Genomic DNA, 21,855 nt, shown 5'->3' on the forward strand with positions numbered 1-21,855 from the left:
AACAGAGGTGGAAAAGATCAGCACAGTCAGAACTGTTGCAATAATTAATAACAGTTACAATACGTCATATAAATCTAGAATTGTTTTCTATAACCAGGTGGAGCTCCAGTGATAACGCAAGGCAGTAAGATGGCGCAGCGCAAGCAAGCCATCAGCAACGTGCAAGCCTCGCCAGGTATACATACACATCCGTTTTCTAAACCTTTATCCTTTTGCTTATCATAACATTGTATTTATTGTTATTTTTTTTTAGAAAAATAAGGTGGGGTTTTTGTTGATTATATAAAAATGGTAGTTTATTGATTTTCACTTCTTGCAATACATCAATATTGAAAATCATAAAATTACACGATAGGGTTATAATAGGCTAGTTTCCTAAAAAATAATAATTAGTCCGTCTTGTAGGTTGTCCAAAATTAAGCGATACGTATTTTTTCTTTTTTAAATTGGATCAGAACTTGTTAAGATATAGCGTGTTAAAGTTGAGTGTGACGTCACAAGTTGCTACAATTTTCAGGACACTGTGACGTAAAAGGCCCCCACTCCTAATTTTTGAAGTGTATTATCTTTGTCATTTTATGTTTAATTAAAAAAAGAAAAAATACGTATCCAATATTTTTTGATTATCTAAAAAGCGGACTAAATATTATTTCATTATTTCGACCCTGGACACTACCCTATTCTTAAATGATTGCGACCTTATTAACCAAGACATGCTTAAACATGCTTTACTCATCAAAATCTAAGTAACGTTAAATTAAAATACCAGATTTTGTTCTAAAAATATTTACTTGAGATTAGTTATTTATCCGCTTAGACTGGAAGCCGACCCCAACAAAGTTCGAAACCGACTTCGGGAGATAATGAGTTTACAGTGGGATTGAATTTACCAAAAGACTTTGTAGTTGTATATAAAATGATTAATATGTTTATTTGTCGCAGCTGCCCCCTCTCACAAGCAGCAGATGCCGTCAGAACATGGACCCTCACAAGCTACACCAACTGGGGCTTGTAGAAAGGTACGACAAACTCAAACTCAAAATCTTTATTTATGTGCTTGTTAAGGTACAACATGTCTTTTAACTAACAATATTTTAGGCTAAAAAAATTGCCGACCTCAATACTTTTGGGGTTGGGAAACTTGCTACTTAAAAATATTGTGAAGACAAATATCAAAATCATGTAAAGGGAGTACATGAGGGAGTTACTAGGGGTTTCACTAGTACATGGAGGGACTACATAAACTTATATTAGGGGAGTCTTATAATAAAACGGTGGGGTTATATATAAATAAGGGAGTACTTGGGGAATACATAAAGCAGCACATAGGGGGAGTACCTACAAGAGTGCTCGAACAAAACCAACTAACTCAAACAACAATTCCAGGAAGCGACCCGCGAAGTTATAACAGAAGGTCTGTGTCGGTCGCGACGCGCCGTGCGCGGGGCGCGCTGCGTGACGCGCGCGGTGACCGCGGGGGCTGCGGGCGCCGGGGGAGGAGGGTGTGCTAAGGGACACTGCTGTGCTCCTAGGAAGACTAAGAAGAGAAAGGTATGTTGGACTTCTTAAGAGTTGTAGATTTAGTAAGTTCTTTCAGCAATTTCTCTGTTCAGTTCTCATGAGAAGTTCTTTTTGCACACGGATAAATAGTTGCATTTAGCCTTCCTCGATTAAAAGGCTGTCTAACGCTGAAAGAATTTCAAATCGGAGCAGTAGATCTTGTCATAATCGCTTTCAAACAAACTCTGCTGCCAGCGCGTTAGTATTCCACAAACAAATATCGTTAATTTCAAGAGTTGTACTACTTTAATTTCTATTTCGATTTTTATTGAAATAACGTTAACAATTTTGTTATTAAAACATCTTGTCTCCGCCCATTCAGAAGTTAGTACTTTTAAGTGGAGACATCCTATTGCTGGTTTCAATATTTGGCCGCTCGGCTTTGGTGGCCTTAACAAAGCAGTCCTATTTTGACTGCTACTAAAGATAACCTTTTAACCCTATTTTTTCAAAATTTTCAGATAAGATTAATCTGCTCGGACGGCACGAGATATACCAAAGATATAGAAATAGTCAGGAAGTGCGCCTGCGGGAAGAAATGCCCGCGAAACAACCCTTTCCACTGAAAGACTGACCATGTCATTACCCCCATGTCATAAACTTCCCCAGTCATAAACTTCCCCAGTCATAAAATTCCCCAGTCATAAACTCCCCCGGTCATAAACTTCTCCCGTCATAGTCAGAGATAAAATCTGACTTTTCAGTGTTTCCATACTTAAAAAGGTTTACATAGGACACATGGTAGAATTTTATTTGTAAGTCAATTTAATATTAAATAAACGGCCTTAATTTGTTTATTTGAAGAAAAAAACTGTATTAAGTAACAAGTTAACAATAAACAAAAATTGATTTTCAACGGGAAAATTCATATTCGAAAGTACAAACGCCTTTTAACATGGCAACACAGATTATCAACGAGTTCACCCTGGCAATAGACAATAAATCACGCTTTTTTAAAACATACATAATACCAACCTCCTTACAAAATGTATAATTGTAGCATTTATATAAAAAAGTAGATTTTAGAAACATTTTATGGATTTTTTGCATCGTAAATTATCCTAAAGATGGTTTTTAAACTTTAAAATAAGATTAAATTACTCATACAGTTAAAAGTTTGTATTTTCTTGTTAATAAACTGCATTTAAAAACATTAGAATTTACTATATTTTTACCGACTTCCCAAAAAGGAGGAGGTTGTTAATTCGAATACTTTTTTTTCATTCTTATATTTTGTCAGAAATTATCATTAGTCTAAACCTGTGTAATAGGTATTTTGATTAATTTTACCTATATTATCATTTAAACTTATGTACCAATTTCAACATAAAAAAAGAAATATTGTAGGTATTTATTAATTTATGAGATTTTTTTGAGAACGAAAATAATTGCAGTTTATTAAAGAAAAATACAATAAATGATTAAGGAAACGAATTTATCCCCCCATTTCGGAAATAAGAATTATACACGAAAGTAGTGTCGGCCTAAATGTGTAGAGTAGGCATTTATATCCAATAATAATAACCTAGAAATATAATCTATTTTAACATAGACGAATATTCAACAAAAAATACCCACCATTTTGTAAAAAAACCGTTTTCACCCACAGACAACCTACCTATAAAGGTTTATATCATTTATTTTCATTATCATTTTTTAGTAGTACCTAAGGGTACGTTTTAATGCCAACTGCCGATCGCACATGCCGCGACTGCATGAAGTCGGCCGCAGCTGCACTACTGGTTTGTATGTATTCACATGAAACCGTTTAGGAACGGGGCGGCAGTTGCAGCCGACAGTTGGCATTGAAAACGTACCTTTAGTGTTTTTTTGTTTTATTAAATCACTCTTGTATGTTAGTACCTAATGTCTTACCTTTATAAATAGACATAATACTTAAAGTAAAATACACATACCGTAAAGAAAATATAACACATGCACCTCGGTTTTTTTATAACTCAAAAATCGTAATGTATTGTAAAATACAACTCTGAAATCAATTGTGTTTTCGAGGTAAAATACGCTTAAATAATTCTGCATATAAAAAGTATTAATTTATAATTATTTTTAAAAACCTTTTGAAAATGTATGAGGCTCTTAATTTTATGGAAAAACAAAACGTTGGTATTGAAATTATTGTAAATTGTAAGTTTATTTTTATTACAATTATTAAAATGAACATTGATTTATTAAAAATTAATGTTTTATCCAGCAATATCATAAAAATAATAATAAAATATAAAATCCATGACAAAATTGCATAAAAATATTTGCAATAAATAAATGATATCGTTGTGTTCATTTCATGTAATTAAACTATTTATTATTAATAATATAATTATTATTTCATATGTTGTTTATTTTTTATATTAATATTATTTAAGTTAGCTTTTAGGTATTATGTAATCTGTAATCTATTGGCGTTTAAATTAATTAAGAGAATAATAAATTATCAGAATAGTAGAAATTTAAATTTTTAGGCTTACAACATTATGGTTATTTTGTTTAAGAAATTGGAAATTGACAACTTTTTAATTACAAAATTAACTTACACCATACTTTAGTAATTTCTAGTCTCTTTAGTGAAGCTTTGAAAGTAATAATATCTCAATAATCATGTTTTTATGGCTATTCCGTTTATCCATAACATTTGAAAAAAGAGGCTCGCAGGAGGTATAAAACCTTTTTATTAAAGTTAAGATGCAGAAAATCTAACTATAAGATTTTCAAGATCTTTTTGTAACTGTATTCAAAGAACTATTTATTTAGTTAAAAAACGCTAACTTACCCAAAAGTCTACGTTTCAGTATCTTTTTTTATTTAACTTCGTTTATTTCCAATTTAAAAGTGAAAAAACTTATCTAAACACAATCTTGCCATCTTAAAAACGTTTATATTACTTATTTATGTAAGTTAGCTTTAAGAAAATAACTTGAAAAGTTATAGAAAGGAATAATACACAACTACATATGTAAAGTCCTCGTAAGGTAACTTTGCCGTCCCGAAGTTAGCTACTAGCAACTTCACGGTAGTCAAAATGTACGAACAAAATACTACCGCGCATGTGCGAGGCGTCAAACAGCTAACTTCAGAGATGCAAAGTTATATGACAAGAGCTAAACTATTCTTTTCTATAACTTCAAAAGTTAGCGCCTCATATCTTTTTTTTAGAGATTTTGTAAAAAAAGTAAACTTATATGAAGTATAGATAAAGTATTTATAATATTATGTTGCTGAATCAGCTTGTAAAGTAATTTTAAGTAGGTTTATAAGGAAATAGTTTATTGTGTTATCTGTTGTCTTTAAATATTTTAATAGTTACCCGACTGCTGAGAAAAGTATTGAGTTGACAATTAACGGCAATGTTTAAGAAAAACATTGATTTAAAAAAATATCTATAGGACTTTCATTACTTAGGACTCTTCAATTATTTTGAAAATAAAGACAAAATCTATGGTTAAAAATGTACGTCAATACGATTTATTAACAAAAGTTTTAAATGACATCATAAACAACAAATAATACAGTATCTTATTTCCTAGTTAGTCATAAGAAAACTGTAATTTAAAGCATTCCCTATTTATTTACTACCATAACGGTAGAAAATTTATGAAATGGTAACACTTATCAACGCATTTACGACCTAATTATTATCATCAGTATTAAATTAACAAAATAATGTTAGAAATGGGAAAATCTACCAACAAGCCAGCTTATCACTGCCAGATAATGTTGCCATATCAAATTTACCCTTCGATGTTGCTATGTGGAAACTTAAATTTCTACCAAGGGTTGTTGGTAGATTTCTCGTAGGTTTAAGGTTAATGTACCTATTAAAATGTGTTGCTTAACGAGACGCTAGGGGGCGTCAAATGCGCTTTTTATTAAAAAATAAGAAATATTGTCTATAAACTTTATAAGTTATTTGTCGTAATAAAAGATGTTAGATATAATTTTCATATTTTATTTCATCATCCAGCCTTATCTCAACTATGTTGGTGTCGGCTTGCAGTCTAACCGGATGCAGCTGAGTACCAGTGTGCCACAAGGAGCGACTGCCTATCTGACCTCCCTAACCCAGTTACCCGACCAACCCAATACTCCTAGGTAAAACTGGTTGTCAGACTTACTGGCTTCTGACTACCCGTAACAACTGCCAAAGATGTTCAAATGACAGCCGGGACCAACAGTTTATCGTGCTTTCCGAAACACAGAGCTAGGGTGGGTAAGTATAAGTCGGGGCTGCGGGTTGTTCGAAAGAGATACCGCGGCCCTGGTACAAAGGCCTACGACGGAACACGACGGTGTTTAGTCAGTAAGAGTCTGACACTCCCTCACCGCTGCTAACCCACAGCGGGAGGGAGCACTTGATGATTTTTGACGTCGTAAAAAAAAAAGGGTGGTATATAAGAAACATATTTCAACAAATAAAATAATGTATTTCTTTAAGAATTAAACATTAACAAAAAAACCTTAACTATAATATCACATGTCAATCCTTCCTATCCGCCCCGGGTATAGTGTATCGAGGACCGTGGTTAAGTGAACCCAGGGCAGTATCTTAGCTTTTACCAGCGGGGTGGAGGAAGATGAGTCCTTCTTTAAAAGGTCGTGGAGGGGGTAGCCCATGCGGGGACATACGATTGCCTGTAAATGAGAAAAATATTTTTTAGTAGGTACAAATATAAGTAAGTGATAGTAAGATGTACTGGCGCATGGTTCTGCAAATTTTACTTAAGCATCATACGATTGATATCCAACTGAGATCCAATCACGACTCAACTATACGATTGAAGCGTATGTGGCATTCCGCTATTTTTTCTTTTAAATAAATAAACGTTTTTATCCTTTTCTGTCACTTAATAATTAATCATATTGCCTGCAAATTTTTTACGATTGCAATATGATTGGGCAAACTAACCTTAAGACAAATAGCAGAACAATGGCAAACCAATGAAATATCAATGGAATAAGATTAGTCTCATATTAGTAGAAGAATGCCAGCTAAGGTTTTAATTGCTATTGAGGTTCAATTATTATCCTATTGTCACATTATTAGCTGGTGTCAGAGTTTTTCCAAATCCACCAGACGGCCTCCGACGGAATTGTAAAGAGGCACTTGCTGACAATTTTACTTACATGTTCAGGCAAGACAGTAACAGGACAGAAATCGTTTCTCCCATCTCCACAGTACACATATTTCTCATATTTAGCCTTAGAAGTCCACTGGAGGAGGGCAGATTTCTTGCAGAGGTTCGGCGGACACCGAGCACAGGCTGTCTGATGCATGTAAGGCTTTATTAGCAGTTTGTCGCCTGCCCAGTGTGCGGGGTTCGTTATTATTTCTGTTATGCAATCCTGGAATGAGAAAAGGTAAAATTAGATAGTTTTCATTTCTTTTTGGGGTTGTTGACGAAAGTTAGGAGGGTCGAAAATTTTTAAAAGGTGTAAAAATAAGTGACTGTGGCATTCGCAGGATCGGAACTTATGGGGCCCAATTAGGGGTATTTTTTTATTATCTTTACATACTTCAGTATGATTATTTCCTGAGTCCATAAGTATATGGATTTCTATCGACTTTAGGTAAATTTTTGGCACGGTAATATATTGCTTTTATCATTTTAAACTATCTGATTGCTTACTAGAAATAGAATTTCACATACCACCCATACAAGTTATGTCAAATTCCTATATTTAGTAATCAAATCATCAGATAGGTTATTGGAACCCACCGATAGGCAGATATGTAAAGAATCCTTGAAAATCCTCACGTGCTTACTCAGATACATTAGTATACCTCTAATAAAAGGTATAATTAGAACGATTTGTCTTGGAAACTGTTAACTTCCTCTTGTACAGTAAACTGCACATCAGTGGTAACTGTCATGCACCTTAACTCAATAGTAATAAGTACGATTTTCCTATAAAACTGTTACCACTGACCTGAAGTTGACTGTACAACTTTATGTACTTGATTATATCGGGTGTGTCATACCTAATCACATTAAATCCTATCACATATACTTTATGATATTCTACGGCGAATTGTTAAAAAATGTACCTAATCTATGCAGTGGTTTAGCCACAGGAGTCATTTTTCGTTTTCATAATTTACAACATCATGTGAGATAAAGTTAGGAGTATCGAATGTTTTGTGCAGTTGACAGCTGTCAGTTTTCAAGGGAGAATTGCCGTTGTTTGTAATGACTGACTCTGATATGGTGTTCTTCTTCTTCTTGGCGAGTCGATGGCAACTTAAATTTTGGAGGCCCATATTTCACCATATTAATTTAATATGGTGTTCTAATTCTCGCAAATTGTTATTCTATTTACTTTGTTTGAAAAAAATGTTTTTTTCTTTGTGCTAATCGACATTTATTAGCCAGAATATTAACGTATTTACTTTATTTACACACTTACTACTACTACTATGTACCTAGCTTATGAAAGTTTAGTGGCCCATAGATAGTTTACAGCCCCAGGTTAGACACAGGTTACTTTTTTTCGGGAATAAGTTACAGCTACGTAGTTATACAAGGTGGACAGACGACCTTATGTCGGTCGCCGTCGACGCTGGATGCAGGTCGCCTCCAACAGGTATCTGTGGAGATCTAAGGGGGAGGCCTGTGTTCAGCAGTGGACGTACTATGCCTGAGATGATGATGGTGATGAAGTAGTTATAATTCGTCATTAGAATGCTTTTGTTTTTGAGTCACATGCTTGTAACATATGTACAAACAAACTATTACTTTTATAGTGCACTATTACTTACTATGGAACTGCTAATTAAACTTGTCTACATATGTAGAGTTGTAATTTTCACTACAATATTTCATCATTGTAAGTCTGACGTAAAATTATTTGTTTTATAATAAGAAATAACTGCTTTTTATCAAGGTCTTCTGTCCGTCTTCGGTCCCGGCTGTCATTGAACATCCTTGGCAGTCGTTACGGGTAGTCAGAAGCCAATAAGTCTGACACCAGTCTTACCAGGGGGTATTGGGTTACCCGGGTAACTAGGTTGAGGAGGTCAGGCAGAGCAGTCGCTTCTTGTAAAGCACTGGTACTCAGCTACATCCGGTTAGGCTGGAAACTGACCTCAACTTAGTTGCGAAAAAGGCTCGAAAGATGATGAGGAGTCTGAAACTCACCCGTAGCCCATTGACCTTCAGCCAGTGCTCCACAAAGACGGTATTCGCATCCGATATGATAACGATATGCCAGCCCTCCTCTGCGCACGCAGCGATGAGCTCCTTCACTCCTGGCGTGGGTTTCATGCACCCGATGCACTGGAGTATGTCGTCGCGGCTTAGCCCTGCTGAGTACGCGTGCTCGAATACCTGGAAATGATGAGGAATTTATTTAATTAGGGTATGAAATTGATTGATGAGTAGTCTAGCTATTAAAATATTCTAAGCTCTCAATTATGTTCTTGGTTTTTGATTTTATCGCAACTTGAAAATTATCTTTTATATTAATAATCAAGCGAACATACAAAACAAACATCTAGAACCACGTCCTTGGGCCAAAGCCTGTCGGGGCTGAGGGATTGTTCGCGCGAGTTACCGCGGCCCTGGTACATAGAGGGCTTAAGAAGGAACATGATGGGTTTTAGTCACTAAGAGTCTGACTCTCTCTCACGCTGCACCCACAGCGAGAGGGGTCATTTGATGATTTCCCATCAGATAAAAAAAGTCTTCCAAATCGTGGTAGATCGATAAACTATTATATGCTAATAGAACAAAGAGTCACGTTTAAACGTATATGTATGAATGTACTTTGATTCATAAGAGTGCAAGTGCTAATTTATATCACACTTGGGCATTGTGATTCTTTGTTATACATCTCATATAGACTTACTAGCTTTATTTCCCTCGGTTCGCTCACATTTTAAGTTAAAAACTTCCTAAACTTGGGCAAAAGGTGGGTTTGTAAGACATCTAAAGTGTATGTGCGGTACTGTGTCGCACACAAATGTACATAATATCTTCTCGTGTAATCGCACTTTCCAAAATGTCCGCGAAACTGCTACCTTTGCACGCGAACACATGCTAACAAGGTTTAGTTATTTTGGTACTGAAGAAGCCGGAAAGTCTGAAAACCAATCTGACCAAGGGGTATTGGGTTACCGGAGTAACTGGGCTAAGGACGTAAGATAGCTCCTTGTCAAACACTGATACATAGCTGAGTCGAGTCCGATTAGGCTGGGAGCCGATCGTAATCCCAACATACTTGGCAAAAGATGATGATTTTAGAACTGAAGAAATACATTCTTAAATTATTATAATACCTAAGTCCCAAAGATATGAATGCCAAGAACTTTAATTGTTTTAATCAATTAATATTAATTAGCATACAATCACGCAACGAACATACACATTGTAATTAATATTCCGCCATACATACCGCAGGGAATACCCACGCATTCTCACGAAATCTAATTATTTTTATCGATCTAATTATATTGAGATACACGTGACAATGTACATAAGTATGTAGGTATAGTAAAAACTATTGGCAACATAGAACGTACCTACTTTAAAATGAAACTAGTTGTTGCCTATGAATTTAGCTGAATTCCATTGGTGTTCGTCATCTGCCTAATCTTTTCAAAAAGCTATGTTGGGGTCGGCTGACCATGCACCACAGTGGTACTCAGCTGCATTCTGTTAGAATGAAGCCGACCCCAATGTAGTTGGGAAAAGGCTCGGCGGATAAGATTATGATGATTTAATAATATGAAACTACTGCTTCGGTGGTCTAGTGGTCGCACGCACGTTCTCGGTTTCGATTCCCGGGTCGGGCTGAAATCGCTTTGTGAGTTTTAGAAACTTTGGTCGCACGCACGGCCTCTTGTTCGTTGCCGGGTCGGACCAAAATCGCTTCGTAGGTTTTAGAAACTTTCACAAAGAAGCCCGTAGTCTGGAAGTTGGTGATTGATACAAACGTGTGTCGGAGAGCTTAGAGCCCATGATTGCAAAGAAATAAGTGATTTGATTATGTCGGTCGTGTCGGATTGTCGTCGAATGTGTAACAATATGTTACAATCCTCGTCAAATAAGTCTGCCGATCTGAACGTATGAGGTTGGCGTCTAAGTAAAACACAGGGCGACCGTTACCATCTTGTCATGATGAGGTCCTACAAGCTTATTTCATTACCGCTTCCTCTTATAAATTAGACAGTATAATTTCACTGGCATCGCCCACAGCCAAGGTTAGGCAAATTGTCACTCTGCCAAAACTAAGAGATAGATAATTTTGGATACTATTCGAGTATTTTGATGGAACAGGTAAGTGCTCACCTTGCCCTTTTGTTTATTTATAACTTGACTAGCGGTTTCACCCGCTTTATGAAGACGGACTCTGCGGTAGACGGATAAGAAGTAGCCTTTATGTTGTTCTTATGTATATGCTATATTATGTCCAAGTTTCATCAAAATGCATTTGTTTTTTGCGTGAAAGAGGAACAAACGTCCATACATATGTACAAACTTTCGCATTTATATTATTAGTACCATTTATTCTGGTGGTTTTGTTATCTCTGACAGTCGTTACTAGTAGCTAACTAGAAGTCAAATAGTCTGATAACCAGTCTCATTAAGGGGTATTGGATTTGGGCTGCGGGATTGTTCGACAGAGATACCGCGGCCCTGGTACATAAAAGGCCTACGACGGAACACGACGGTGTTTAGTCAGTAAGAGTCTGACACTCCCTCACCGCTGCTAACCCACAGTGGGAGGGGGCATTTGATGTTTTTTGACGTCGTTAAAAAAAAGGGTATTGGACTGCCAGGGTCGATTAAGTTCCATGTAAAATTACCTCATCGTTTGAAAGTCAACTTTCTCTAAATTTACGATGGGTAAGTTACCTTCCTTTTATTACCCATTTGCAAGGGTAGCCCAACACGTCGTGTAAAACTACATTTATTACCAACATGACTCACAGTTCTTATAGCCTAGCACACCCTTTTAACGATAGGTATAGTAGTTATTTATATTTATACTCCTATAATAAAGAGGAAAAGAGTGTTTCGTTGTGGGCACGTTAAACTGTAGGTCAACACTATGTTGGGGTCGGCTTCGAGTTTAACTGGACGCAGCTGAGTACCAGTGTGCTACAAGGAGCGACTGCCTGTCTGATTTCTTCAACCCACACACAGTTACACAGGCAACCTGATGCTCTTCGGCAGGACCGGTTGTCAAGACTTTCTGGCTTTTGACTACCCATAATGACAGCCGGGACCTACAGTTTAACGTGCCATCCGAAACACAGTCATTGGTGTCATGGTATGGTATTGGTGTATGGTTTTTGTTATCGTTATAGTTAAAATGACTCACTCTTAATGTTAATTCCTAAACGTCAGTAGCTTGTATCAGACCATTGTTTAAAACTATTATTAAATGGTCTACTTGTTCCCTCGTGACCATGTTGAATAGACCTAGTGTTTGCTTATCTTAAGAGCTACATTCCCAGAGGTAATGCTAGAATATATTTAAGTGCTTACATAGATAAATCTTACATCCAGTCTTACAAAAAGGTATCGAACTGCCCTAATAACTGGGTTGAGGAGTACAGATAGGCAGTCGCTTCTTGCGGCACACTGGTACTCAGCTGCACCCGGTTTATAAGACTGGAAGCCGACCCCAACATAGTTTGGGAAAAAGGCTCGGGAGATGATGAAGTTATGAATGACAGGAGAATCCATAAGTTGGAATAATGTTAATATTTTTGGTTTTGAACAGTCCGTTTACAGATTATGGCCTCCAAAACCAATCGGGGTGTCCAAAATAAACAATTCTAATTATACCTTATTAGTCTAGCCGTAATGTTTAGTTTTAATAGGAACTTTCATCAATTGGTGACGCACTGACCTTGAACATGACAAATATGTTAGTGACTAGCTCTGTGCCGCGGTTTTACGCGTTTTCCTGGAAGCACGTGCTTTTAACTGAAATATGTATATGTGAGTCAAGTTTCTGCTATGTCACTTTTCGCTGTAATTTTACCTCAGGAACGGCCTATGAAAATCAAATGTTTAGGTTTTGTTCGGACTATTTAGTAGATGGATTCTTCATTTGTTTACGTAGCGAAGAATGTATCAGGCCGCTAAAAAATATTTTTTATAATAAAAAGGATTTTTTTTTGTTTGTACCCCAAAAGGTCCGAAACCACAGAACCGATTTGAAAAATTATTTCACCGTTGGAAAGCTACACTCTTCCCGAGGATCGTAGGCTATATTTTATCATGTATTTATATATTTTTATTTTGTGTTTCTGTTTTTAATGTAAAAATTTTCTCATTTAGTGCATGTCCCTTGCCGAGAAAGCGTTAAAACATTTGTAGGGTTGTTTCGGAAATTATTATATTTCCGAGGCAAGGACACGCGGGTCAGCGCTGAAAAGCGCTGTTGTCCCGTGCCTGCGTGCGCGAGGCACAGCATTTATGCTGAGCGCTGGCCCTTTTTCGCAGGATGACGCAACTGCAGCGTTTTTCTGTGTTGTTTGTTATTAGTTTATTTCGTCGCTTTTGAGTGTTTTTGTGGAAATAAATAGTTTTTCTTTCTTCATGTATGGACACTAAATAGTCCCCACGGGAATCGGATCCCCGCGGGAAAACGAAGTGTTTGTCAATATTGTCGTGTGTATGCGTTAATGAAGTGATCGAAACTGCATGAAAATCATCCATTCTTTAGTTATAAAATGTGTAACTAACATTACTTTATTTTCCATAATATATAAAAAGATTAAACTTTCATAAAGGATAATTAGACATTTACAATGACTAATAATTATAAATGTCGATTTTATTAGCCAGATAATAACTATGAAAATGCATAATTTGCCGGTTTATCTGAAAGCGGAAAATATGTATTATAATAAAAATAACTAAAGGGTAAATAAGTTGGTATATTATACCTAGGTATTTGTCATAAAATCATCCATATATGAAGGCCAATGTTTGAATCCTATACTTAGTAGAGAAAAATACGTTGAAAGTTATAATAAGTGTAACCAATCAATAAATCGAGTCCTATTTTTAACCGATTTCAAAAAAGGATCTTCTCAGTTTGACAAACATACATTTGTGAGCTTTCTAAAAGCAGTTTTCGTAACAAAGAAAGTCGGAAAAACAAACAAAGTAGTCTGGTAGGTACTTCTACTTTCTTTCAGCAATAAGTCAAAAGCCACTGATGTTTCCAATAAGTACCTAAGTTAAGACAATAGGTACTCCATGACAAAAAGTGCCTACATCTAGGAATTATTTTATAGAAGCATATTCTTTCTACTTGGGAAATGGCTAGGCAAAATTAAATACAACAAAAAATCATAATACCCAAAAATGTAACTAAGCGCTCGTGCTTTTACGTGAAAAAAATAGGCACATGAGAGCAATGAACATACAGCCAAGCAAAAAAAAACTTACATCACTCATATAAGGAGTCCAATCATGGTTTCCGGCTTCCCACTCCGGCGGAGGCTGCTTTTCCCTTAATTTATCTATTAAAGTCGCGTCAGAGTCAGCGTCCACTATCGTACGATCAAAATCGAAAATAATCAAAGACGAATGCGCCATATTTGAATTTTCCGCGCGCACTACACAACGACCCGTAACGCACTGAAGGAGATTTTACTCAAATCTCTGAAGTCCTAAGCGATGCCTCGTGAATGGGGAACTCGTTTAATGACGTCAATAGACATCGAGACATGGGACGGAAGAATTACGGATGATGTAATCATTATTGAAAGGTTTTTCTAATAGACGCAACAAAATCGCAAAATACTTGTGAATTTTGACAGCTATCAGCTGGCGTGACGTTATTGATTTTGAGTTTGACGTGACCTTGGAATTCTTGTTCGGATATTCATACGATATGTTCAATATGATCTAAGATTTATGAAAACCGCTGTCTTGATTAGTCAAATGATTATACAAATACAAATTAATTTTACAATCAAGTATAGTTTATAATTAAGTTTTGAATCAAAGTTCAACTGCTACTCTTACAAACACTGCTTAAGCATAAAAAAATATAAAATATGCTTATCGTTTCGATTTACCTGTTTAAATATAGCTATAAAAATATCATAACCTGCAGTGCGCATATAGCACCTCTTTGGATAATTAATAGAATCATTAAAAATTATATAAAAGAGATTTCATTCCAGACGTCGTACAGATTTCCAAACTCATCTGTCTATGACTCTTTCAGGCTGTCATCGTCGTAGAAGATTAAAAAAAAACTTGACAGTTGAAGAATTCAGAGCTGCATCCTAACCTCTTTTTACGGGAATTTATTTTAGAAATAATTGTAAATAATTACATAACACTTATTGCAATGGCTTCATTAAATGTGTATTCAGTGGGTAGACTTGCCAAATATGTTGCCGGATCACCGTTGAGGACGCTTCGAGCTAATGTATACAGGTGAAATTGCGCAACCAAATTTTGAGGTTATGTTCACGAAACAATTTTTAAATTTCAGGAAAAAATAATTAAATAAAGTGTCAAAAACAAGTCAAGAAAGCAAAACTAAAGTTTGACCTTCTTTCTTTTGCTAGGATTTTATAAAAACTATTATAAAATTGCTGATGCAATATTTACTATATAACTTCTTAAAGTAATTTAAAATTAACTTACTAAGTTAGAATAGCATTCCTCTTGTCGTCGGAACGCTTAACATGTATTTGTAAATAGTAAAAACAATAGGCTATTAAAGATATCCATTTTATTACCTTTACAATGGATCATGACTTGTAGGAATCTTTCCATTAATCTTTAAATTCCAGCAGTATATAAAATCTCTCTACTTATAGCTATAAACAATATAAAACTCCTATGTTCAAAGTTCAAGTCTTAACCACATTTTTATCTATATGTAGATAAAACACTAACTTGTGTTCAGTAAACCTGTAAAATATGATTAAAAATAAGATTAAAAATGCTGTAAACAGAATTATTAAATTCTAAGTTCCATTTATGTTATACCATCATAATTTAACTTTTAACTATCCACTGTTGAGATAAGCTCTTTCGCACACAGATACACTTTACCTGAAATACAAAATTGCTAGTTAACTTTAACAGCCAGTTTCTTCATCAAAAGTAAAAGCTAAAGTAAAAGTCAAAGTAATGTCTAAAGTAAAAGTAATGGTCAAATTCATTTTTTCTATTAGTTTTGCTGTCACTTTAGCCTTGAAAATACGAATTTGACTGTTACTTTTACTTTAGACATTACTTTGACTTTTACTTTTGATGAAGAAACTGGCCTTAAGTTGTTCATACAAATCTATTTGTCACAGCAATTTAGGTGCATGTGATATGTATAGAATTGTGTTTGAGCAGTACTTAGAATTGAATGAAATTTCATTATTCAATTGTTTTTAAACTTGGTAATTTATTTCTGATTTTTTACTTGCTTTAAATATTTGTTTGTACCTGTGATAGGTCTATAAGAAATAAAAAATATTTAAATTCAAGTTCACCAACTAATTAAAAGTCAGTTTCCTTAAAAAAATTACTCACTAACAATTATTACATTCAATTTTCAAAGTAAATGAGTGTGTTGGTGAACTTAGGCCATCCTATACCAACTTATACAATCTTCTTCAATCAATTGTTTACAATAATCTTCTCATCCACAGAAGTGCAGTATGCAGATACAGCACAGAAGAGAAGGCTGCGGAGCCCGAGGCAGACAACAAGCAGCTCCCCGGCACCGTAGAGGAGTGCCACAAGCACATTGAGAGTCTGACTGCCGAGGTCAACACGCTGAGAACACAAGTTAAGGATTTTGAAGCGAGTATATAAGAGTTATCTATACCCTATAGTCTGTTTTTTAATCTGGTAGACTAAATTGACAAATAGACTATAATAGACGAATTTAATATTCATTATAGTAAATTCGTCTATTTATAGATAAAAAGTTACGATTCAACGAACCGGTATCGTAAGTACAACACTGCACCACAGAGCTAACAAAATTATTTGGAAGTTTGACATTTTGCAAGTGTCAATTTAGTCTACGAGATTAAAAAACAGACTATAGACATATGTATTTTGATGGAGTACGACAGCAAAGCAGGTGCCTGTTTCATGTCATGATAATTTTAAAAACAATGAGGCTAACTCATTGTTTTTTAACCGACTTCCCAAAAAGGAGGAGGTTCTCAATTCTTCGGGATCTTTTTATATTTTTTTTTATTTTTTATACATTAACATCTCTTAGAAACGTGCTGCCACTAAGGCCCACATCTTAATATTTGATATGGATTTATATACTAAAACTGCTAGCAGATTCACTGCAGTGAGCTTCCATCTTGGTGTACATAGAGCCTCAAAATATTTTCATACCATACGGATTTTCTGCACGTAACAGCTTGTTTTGTATGGGCAGTATCGCGCCGTTTTTAACATCTTTTTTGCACTGTCAGTTGTCAATTATTTTCTGTCGTCACGAATCCGGCAATGTTTGAAAAGGCTGTAACACGTCCACTGTACTCTTCCCAGGACAAATACAAACGCGCTCTAGCGGACGGCGAGAACGTGCGGCGTCGCATGATGAAGCAGGTGGAGGACGCCAAGTCCTTCGCCATACAGAGCTTCTGCAAGGATCTACTTGACGTGAGTGTAGCCACCTCCACTGTACTCTTCCCAGGACAAATACAAGCGCTGTAGCGGCTGTTCTAACAAATTGTTTGAAGACTGCCGTTTAGGGTGTGCGAGAGTTCTTGTTTGGTATACCTCCATTTTCTATAGGAATTTGGAAATGTAAGCTACAGAGGTTATATGTATTTTTCCTGGTATGTGAAGTAATTTTATATAAATGAATCTATGTATGCTAATATTATAAAGAGGGAAGCTTTTCAGTTTCTTTATTAATGCCTCTGGAACTACTGAACTGAATTGAATGATTCTTTCTCTGTTAGGAAGCCACACTATCTGCATTCATTTTTTTGCATTTTATTTCATTTAGGCCTTCACAAACACTTATGAATGTCAAAAATATAAATAAGTTTGATTCTAGTTGCCCATTCCAAAAGTAGCTTTCTATGGAGAAGAACAATCATGGGCTATGTTTTATCCGAGTACTGGAAGAAGTTTCCCCAGGACTCGAGTGCAACAGCTAGTACTGTATTATTTAAAGTTTTATTGTTTTTACTCAATTTCTTTACTTCTTTTATTATTTTTATCTACTTAATTATACTTTTACTTGAACCGCCTAAAAATATTGTTGAGCCTACCTTTAATATAAGAACATACACTGATTGATTTTTTCCCATATTTTTATGATTGTATGTATATAGTTGGTAAGCCTGATTAAAGAAATACAATATTAATGTTGTTTCTATCGTCTCCAGGTAGCAGACACTTTAGCAGCAGCCGCCGAGAGCGTACCAGAGAGCGAGGTGTCGGAGGGCGGAGGCACGGAGGGCGGCGCCGCCGCAGCCCTGCGCTCGCTGCACTCTGGAGTGCGGCTCACTCGGGCGCAGCTCACGCAGGTAATGACATCACAATAACACCGTGTGACCCTTATTGACGTCCCGTGTGACTCCCTTCTGACGTCCCGTGTGACCCCCTACTGACGTCGCGTGTGACCCCCTACTGACGTCGCGTGTGAACCCCCACTGACGTCCCGTGTGACCCCTTACCAGCGTTGCCAGACGTCCCACTTGTGGCGGGATAATCCCAATTTTTTTATAAAATTAAATGTCCTGCTTTTCGTGGAGAAAGTCGTAGAGTAGTTAAATTCAAGCTCGCTCTTTCATCCTTGTTGTCTTCAAATTGTTTATGTTATCTACAAACGAACTTTTAAACACAAACAAAGTAACTAATTATGCAATTTTTCCCCGATCAGATTTTTTTAGTATGAATACTCTTATGGATCAGAAGCGGTGTAAATTAAAAAAGAACAGTAGCACACAACACCAGTTTTAATCTCTTACAAACGATTTAATTAGAATAAAGAAAAGCAACAATTACACTAACTACTGCTAAAGTACGTAAACCGACACAAAATGATACAGCGAAACGTCCTTTGCATCCAAAAGCTAAGCAACGAATGACCGAAGTCTCACGTGCGCGACGCCTTTTATACCCTTCCTCTTGTATCAAATATGTGGGTAGGAGAAATATTTAAGAATACTTTATATAGCAACCGAAAAAACCGTTTTATGTCAGTCAAAAGTTTCCAAAGTCTGGCAACACTGCCACACCCATAAAAAAATAAGATGTAACATGTTATTTTGTATTTGGCAGGTGTTCAGCAGACACGGTCTGGTATCTGTGTCTCCTCTCCGCGAGAAGTTCGACCCCAATCTACACGAAGCTTTATTCCAACAGGTAATATTATTTATTACAAACTTGTATATACGTGTATGTCGGCGTCAGGATCCGACATCTATACTAATACTAGCTGGTGCCCGCGACTTCGTCTGCGCAGGTTTAGTATTTCGAACAATATATTTACAAATTGTAGCCTATGTGTTATTCTGATGTATAAGCTATATTATTGTAAAGTTTCATTAAAATCCATTCAGTAGTTTTTGCGTGAAAGAGTAACAAACATCCATACATCCATACATACAAACTTTCGCGTTTATAATATTAGTAGGATTATAAAGAGGAAAACTTTGTTTGTTAGTTTGGTTGTAATGAATAGGCTCAAAAACTACTGGACCGATTTTAAATATTCTTCCAAAATTAGAAAGCTATATTACCTGCGAGTAACATAGGCATTTTATCCCGGTGCGGGCAGTAGCTCCCACGGCGCGCGGGTGAAACTGCGGGAAATCGGCTAGTCGTTAAATACAACAAAGAGGTCTTCACACAATCACTTGGTTTATTCCAATTAACACAATATTAGTCACTGCAATTAATTTTAAAGAAATAAATTATCACGTGGGAGGTGTGCACTCGGCAACGGTCGGCGAACGAATGACCCGAGTCGTGCGCGCGCGCCGCTTTATATAAGGTCCACCGTTGACAGATCGACGGTTGACACATCGACGGTGGCGCCGTCATGTATATACTCTGGTCCATTTTACTGTAAATATCTATAATTATTTAAAAGCAAATTTATATTTTACAATGATATTTACATCACTACAACTACATACATACCTATGTATATTACAAATTAAATCTACATACATTTTTACAAAAATAATAAAAAAGGGGAAAATTTAAAACTATGTATCAAAAAACTAATCCCAATCGGATCGTGCCCAAAAGGCTGGCTGTAAAGTAATAGTCGAACTTTTATTAACGAGTTCTCAAAAATTACATCAAATCTAAATAAGAACGTTCACGTAAAGATATTCATGGCAAAATAAGAACGTTCTGCTGTTTTCAACTTCATCTTTTCTTAAAAAACAATAAAGTTTACGCGTTTTCAAGTACAAACTATCCGTATCATATCTGCTGTGTACCGTACCTTGTACCATATCGTATTAGGATATACTATAGTGCACGCATATTTGCTTGGATACAGGTGCACTCACTATTCCTTCACTCTCTGCGCGCGATGGGACGACAACCCGACACCACCGGAGAGATCACAAGCACCACCGACATTAATGTGATCTCTGATGCACGGGTGTTGCAGACTATGGTCTGCTTTGTGAATATTTTTAAACTCCACAAAGCGATTTCGGCTCCTCGTGCTCAGCAGCCGCGCTTGCGACAGCTAGACCGACGAGGCAGTTAGATACCATACATACTGTATGTCGTATCATGACTGCCTCTTGGTCTAGCTGTCGCAAGTGCGGCTGCTGAGCACGAGCACGAGGTCTCGGGTTTTATTCCTGGATCGCTTTGTGGGTTTTAGAAGACTTTCACAAGCCTGGATGTTGGTGATTGATACACGCGTGTATCGGAGAGCATGCGTTAATATCGGTCGTGCTTGTGATCTCTCTCTGGTGGTGTCGGATTGTTGTCCCATCGCGCTATGAGAGTGAAGGAACAGTCTAGAACAGTGAGTGCACCTGTGTTAGCACAAATGCTTGTGTATTATATCGATAATCGGGATAATATTCCCAGCAAAAACACATAGGAAGTGGTGAAGGGTGGGCATTCTGGGGGCTGTCTTTTGTAAATTTCTGACATTCGAAAACATTCGTTTGGCAGCCAAGTTTCAAGAAACGATTTTTGATTTTGATTCAGCTAGGACGAATTAAGAAAAGGTGAAGGTTGTGACGTATAAGGAAGTTCAGGAGTTGGCGCTAGATAGGTGTAAATGGAAGGAGCTGCACCGACAAGAACTGGGCTCTTAAATTAATGATGATGATGAGGAGGAATTATAGCATCATCCTCCGAGCCTTTTCCCAACTATGTTAAGGTCGGCTTCCAGTCTAACCGGATTCAGCTGAGTACCAGTGCTTTACAAGAAGCGACTGCCTATCTGACCTCCTCAACCCAGTTACCCGGGCAACCCGATACTCCTTGGTTAGACTGGTGTCAGACTTACTGGCTTCTGACTACCCGTAACGAATGCCAAGGATGTTCAATGACAGCCAGGACCTATATTTATAGCAACATGGTATAATTTTGCAGGAAGTGGAAGGCGCGGAGGCAGGCACGGTGGTGGCGGTGTCGAAGGTGGGCTACAAGCTGCACGAGCGCTGCGTGCGGCCCGCACTCGTCGGCGTCGCCAAGTGATGGCACACCCGTGAGTTACATGTAGCGACGCTGACGAACCCTACGTCTCAACAGAGGGGACATCTCGCCCTTAGGACAGATTTCATGTGGGCCAGATGTCCCCTTACCCAGATTAGGTTCGTTTTAACGGAGGTTTACATCTTCCCGTGCGTCGCCTATGGCAAATAACGTCAAACTCCTATCTCTAAATATTGAAAACGGCCGCTAATCATCTCCAACAATCTATGCGTCAGAGTTTACTCAAATACTGTCGACCTTTGACGTGGAATTGTAATATACACCCTTGGAAAACTTATAGTAAGGCTACATTCTGCTAACAGTTTCACCCACAGGAACTATCTACTTCACGAATCGGGATGAAAAGTAGCCTAACTGTGCTAACTATTTCTTCACCCGCGTCCCGTGGGAACTACTGCCCGTATCGTGATAGAATAATAGCCTATGTTACTCGGGAAGAGTGTAGCTTTCCATCCTTGAAAGTTTTTTTTTTCAAATTGGTTCAGTAGTCTCGGAACTTTCTAGCTGTTCGCCGCACCTGTATAAAAGTCCTTTCTCAAGATTTTGACTGAGTACCTTTCTATTAAATCGGTTCAATAGTGGCATTCCACGTCAGAGGCCGTTAGGCGGATATGAGAAC

The 21,855-nt window shown here is 36.9% G+C and overlaps 3 protein-coding genes across 3 annotated transcripts in view; 2 read left to right on the forward strand and 1 right to left on the reverse strand.

The window, feature by feature from the left end:
• The window catches only part of Sli (slit), a 122,238-nt gene extending 116,725 nt beyond the window's left edge, over positions 1-5,513 (forward strand). Inside the window, exons 35-38 of the mRNA XM_064042978.1 lie at positions 98-175; positions 943-1,019; positions 1,387-1,551; positions 2,022-5,513. Of these exons, the coding sequence (XP_063899048.1) occupies positions 98-175; positions 943-1,019; positions 1,387-1,551; positions 2,022-2,126 (425 nt within the window). The 3' untranslated portion in view covers positions 2,127-5,513. The remainder of the gene's footprint in view (positions 1-97; positions 176-942; positions 1,020-1,386; positions 1,552-2,021) is intronic.
• Positions 1-21,855, forward strand: part of LOC110380860 (grpE protein homolog, mitochondrial) — a 120,007-nt gene that overhangs the window by 95,565 nt on the left and 2,587 nt on the right. Inside the window, exons 2-7 of the mRNA XM_064042976.1 lie at positions 14,810-14,987; positions 16,205-16,358; positions 17,070-17,183; positions 17,921-18,061; positions 18,819-18,902; positions 21,114-21,228. Coding sequence (XP_063899046.1) covers positions 14,899-14,987; positions 16,205-16,358; positions 17,070-17,183; positions 17,921-18,061; positions 18,819-18,902; positions 21,114-21,218 — 687 coding nt within the window. The 5' untranslated portion in view covers positions 14,810-14,898 and the 3' untranslated portion in view covers positions 21,219-21,228. The remainder of the gene's footprint in view (positions 1-14,809; positions 14,988-16,204; positions 16,359-17,069; positions 17,184-17,920; positions 18,062-18,818; positions 18,903-21,113; positions 21,229-21,855) is intronic.
• On the reverse strand, positions 5,981-14,366 carry LOC110380867 (pyridoxal phosphate phosphatase PHOSPHO2). The gene is made up of 4 exons (XM_049848415.2): positions 13,986-14,366; positions 8,712-8,900; positions 6,700-6,918; positions 5,981-6,207 (listed from the first exon to the last, which is right to left on the reverse strand). The coding sequence occupies exons 1-4, from the start codon at positions 14,133-14,135 to the stop codon at positions 6,046-6,048; spliced, it is 720 nt and encodes a 239-aa protein (XP_049704372.2). The 5' UTR covers positions 14,136-14,366; the 3' UTR covers positions 5,981-6,045.

This window comes from Helicoverpa armigera, chromosome 30 (genome assembly GCF_030705265.1).
Source record: "Helicoverpa armigera isolate CAAS_96S chromosome 30, ASM3070526v1, whole genome shotgun sequence".
Lineage (NCBI taxonomy): Eukaryota > Metazoa > Arthropoda > Insecta > Lepidoptera > Noctuidae > Helicoverpa > Helicoverpa armigera.

Excerpts from the sequence above, each read along its gene's own strand:
- LOC110380867 (XM_049848415.2), bottom strand. The coding sequence starts at position 14,135 with ATGGCGCATTCGTCTTTGATTATTTTCGATTTTGATCGTACGATAGTG. Across the intron at positions 6,919-8,711 it reads TGAAGGTCAATGGGCTACGG|GATTGCATAACAGAAATAAT; the intron begins GTGAGTTTCAGA and ends TTCTCATTCCAG. Across the intron at positions 6,208-6,699 it reads TTACTGTCTTGCCTGAACAT|GCAATCGTATGTCCCCGCAT; the intron begins GTAAGTAAAATT and ends TCTCATTTACAG.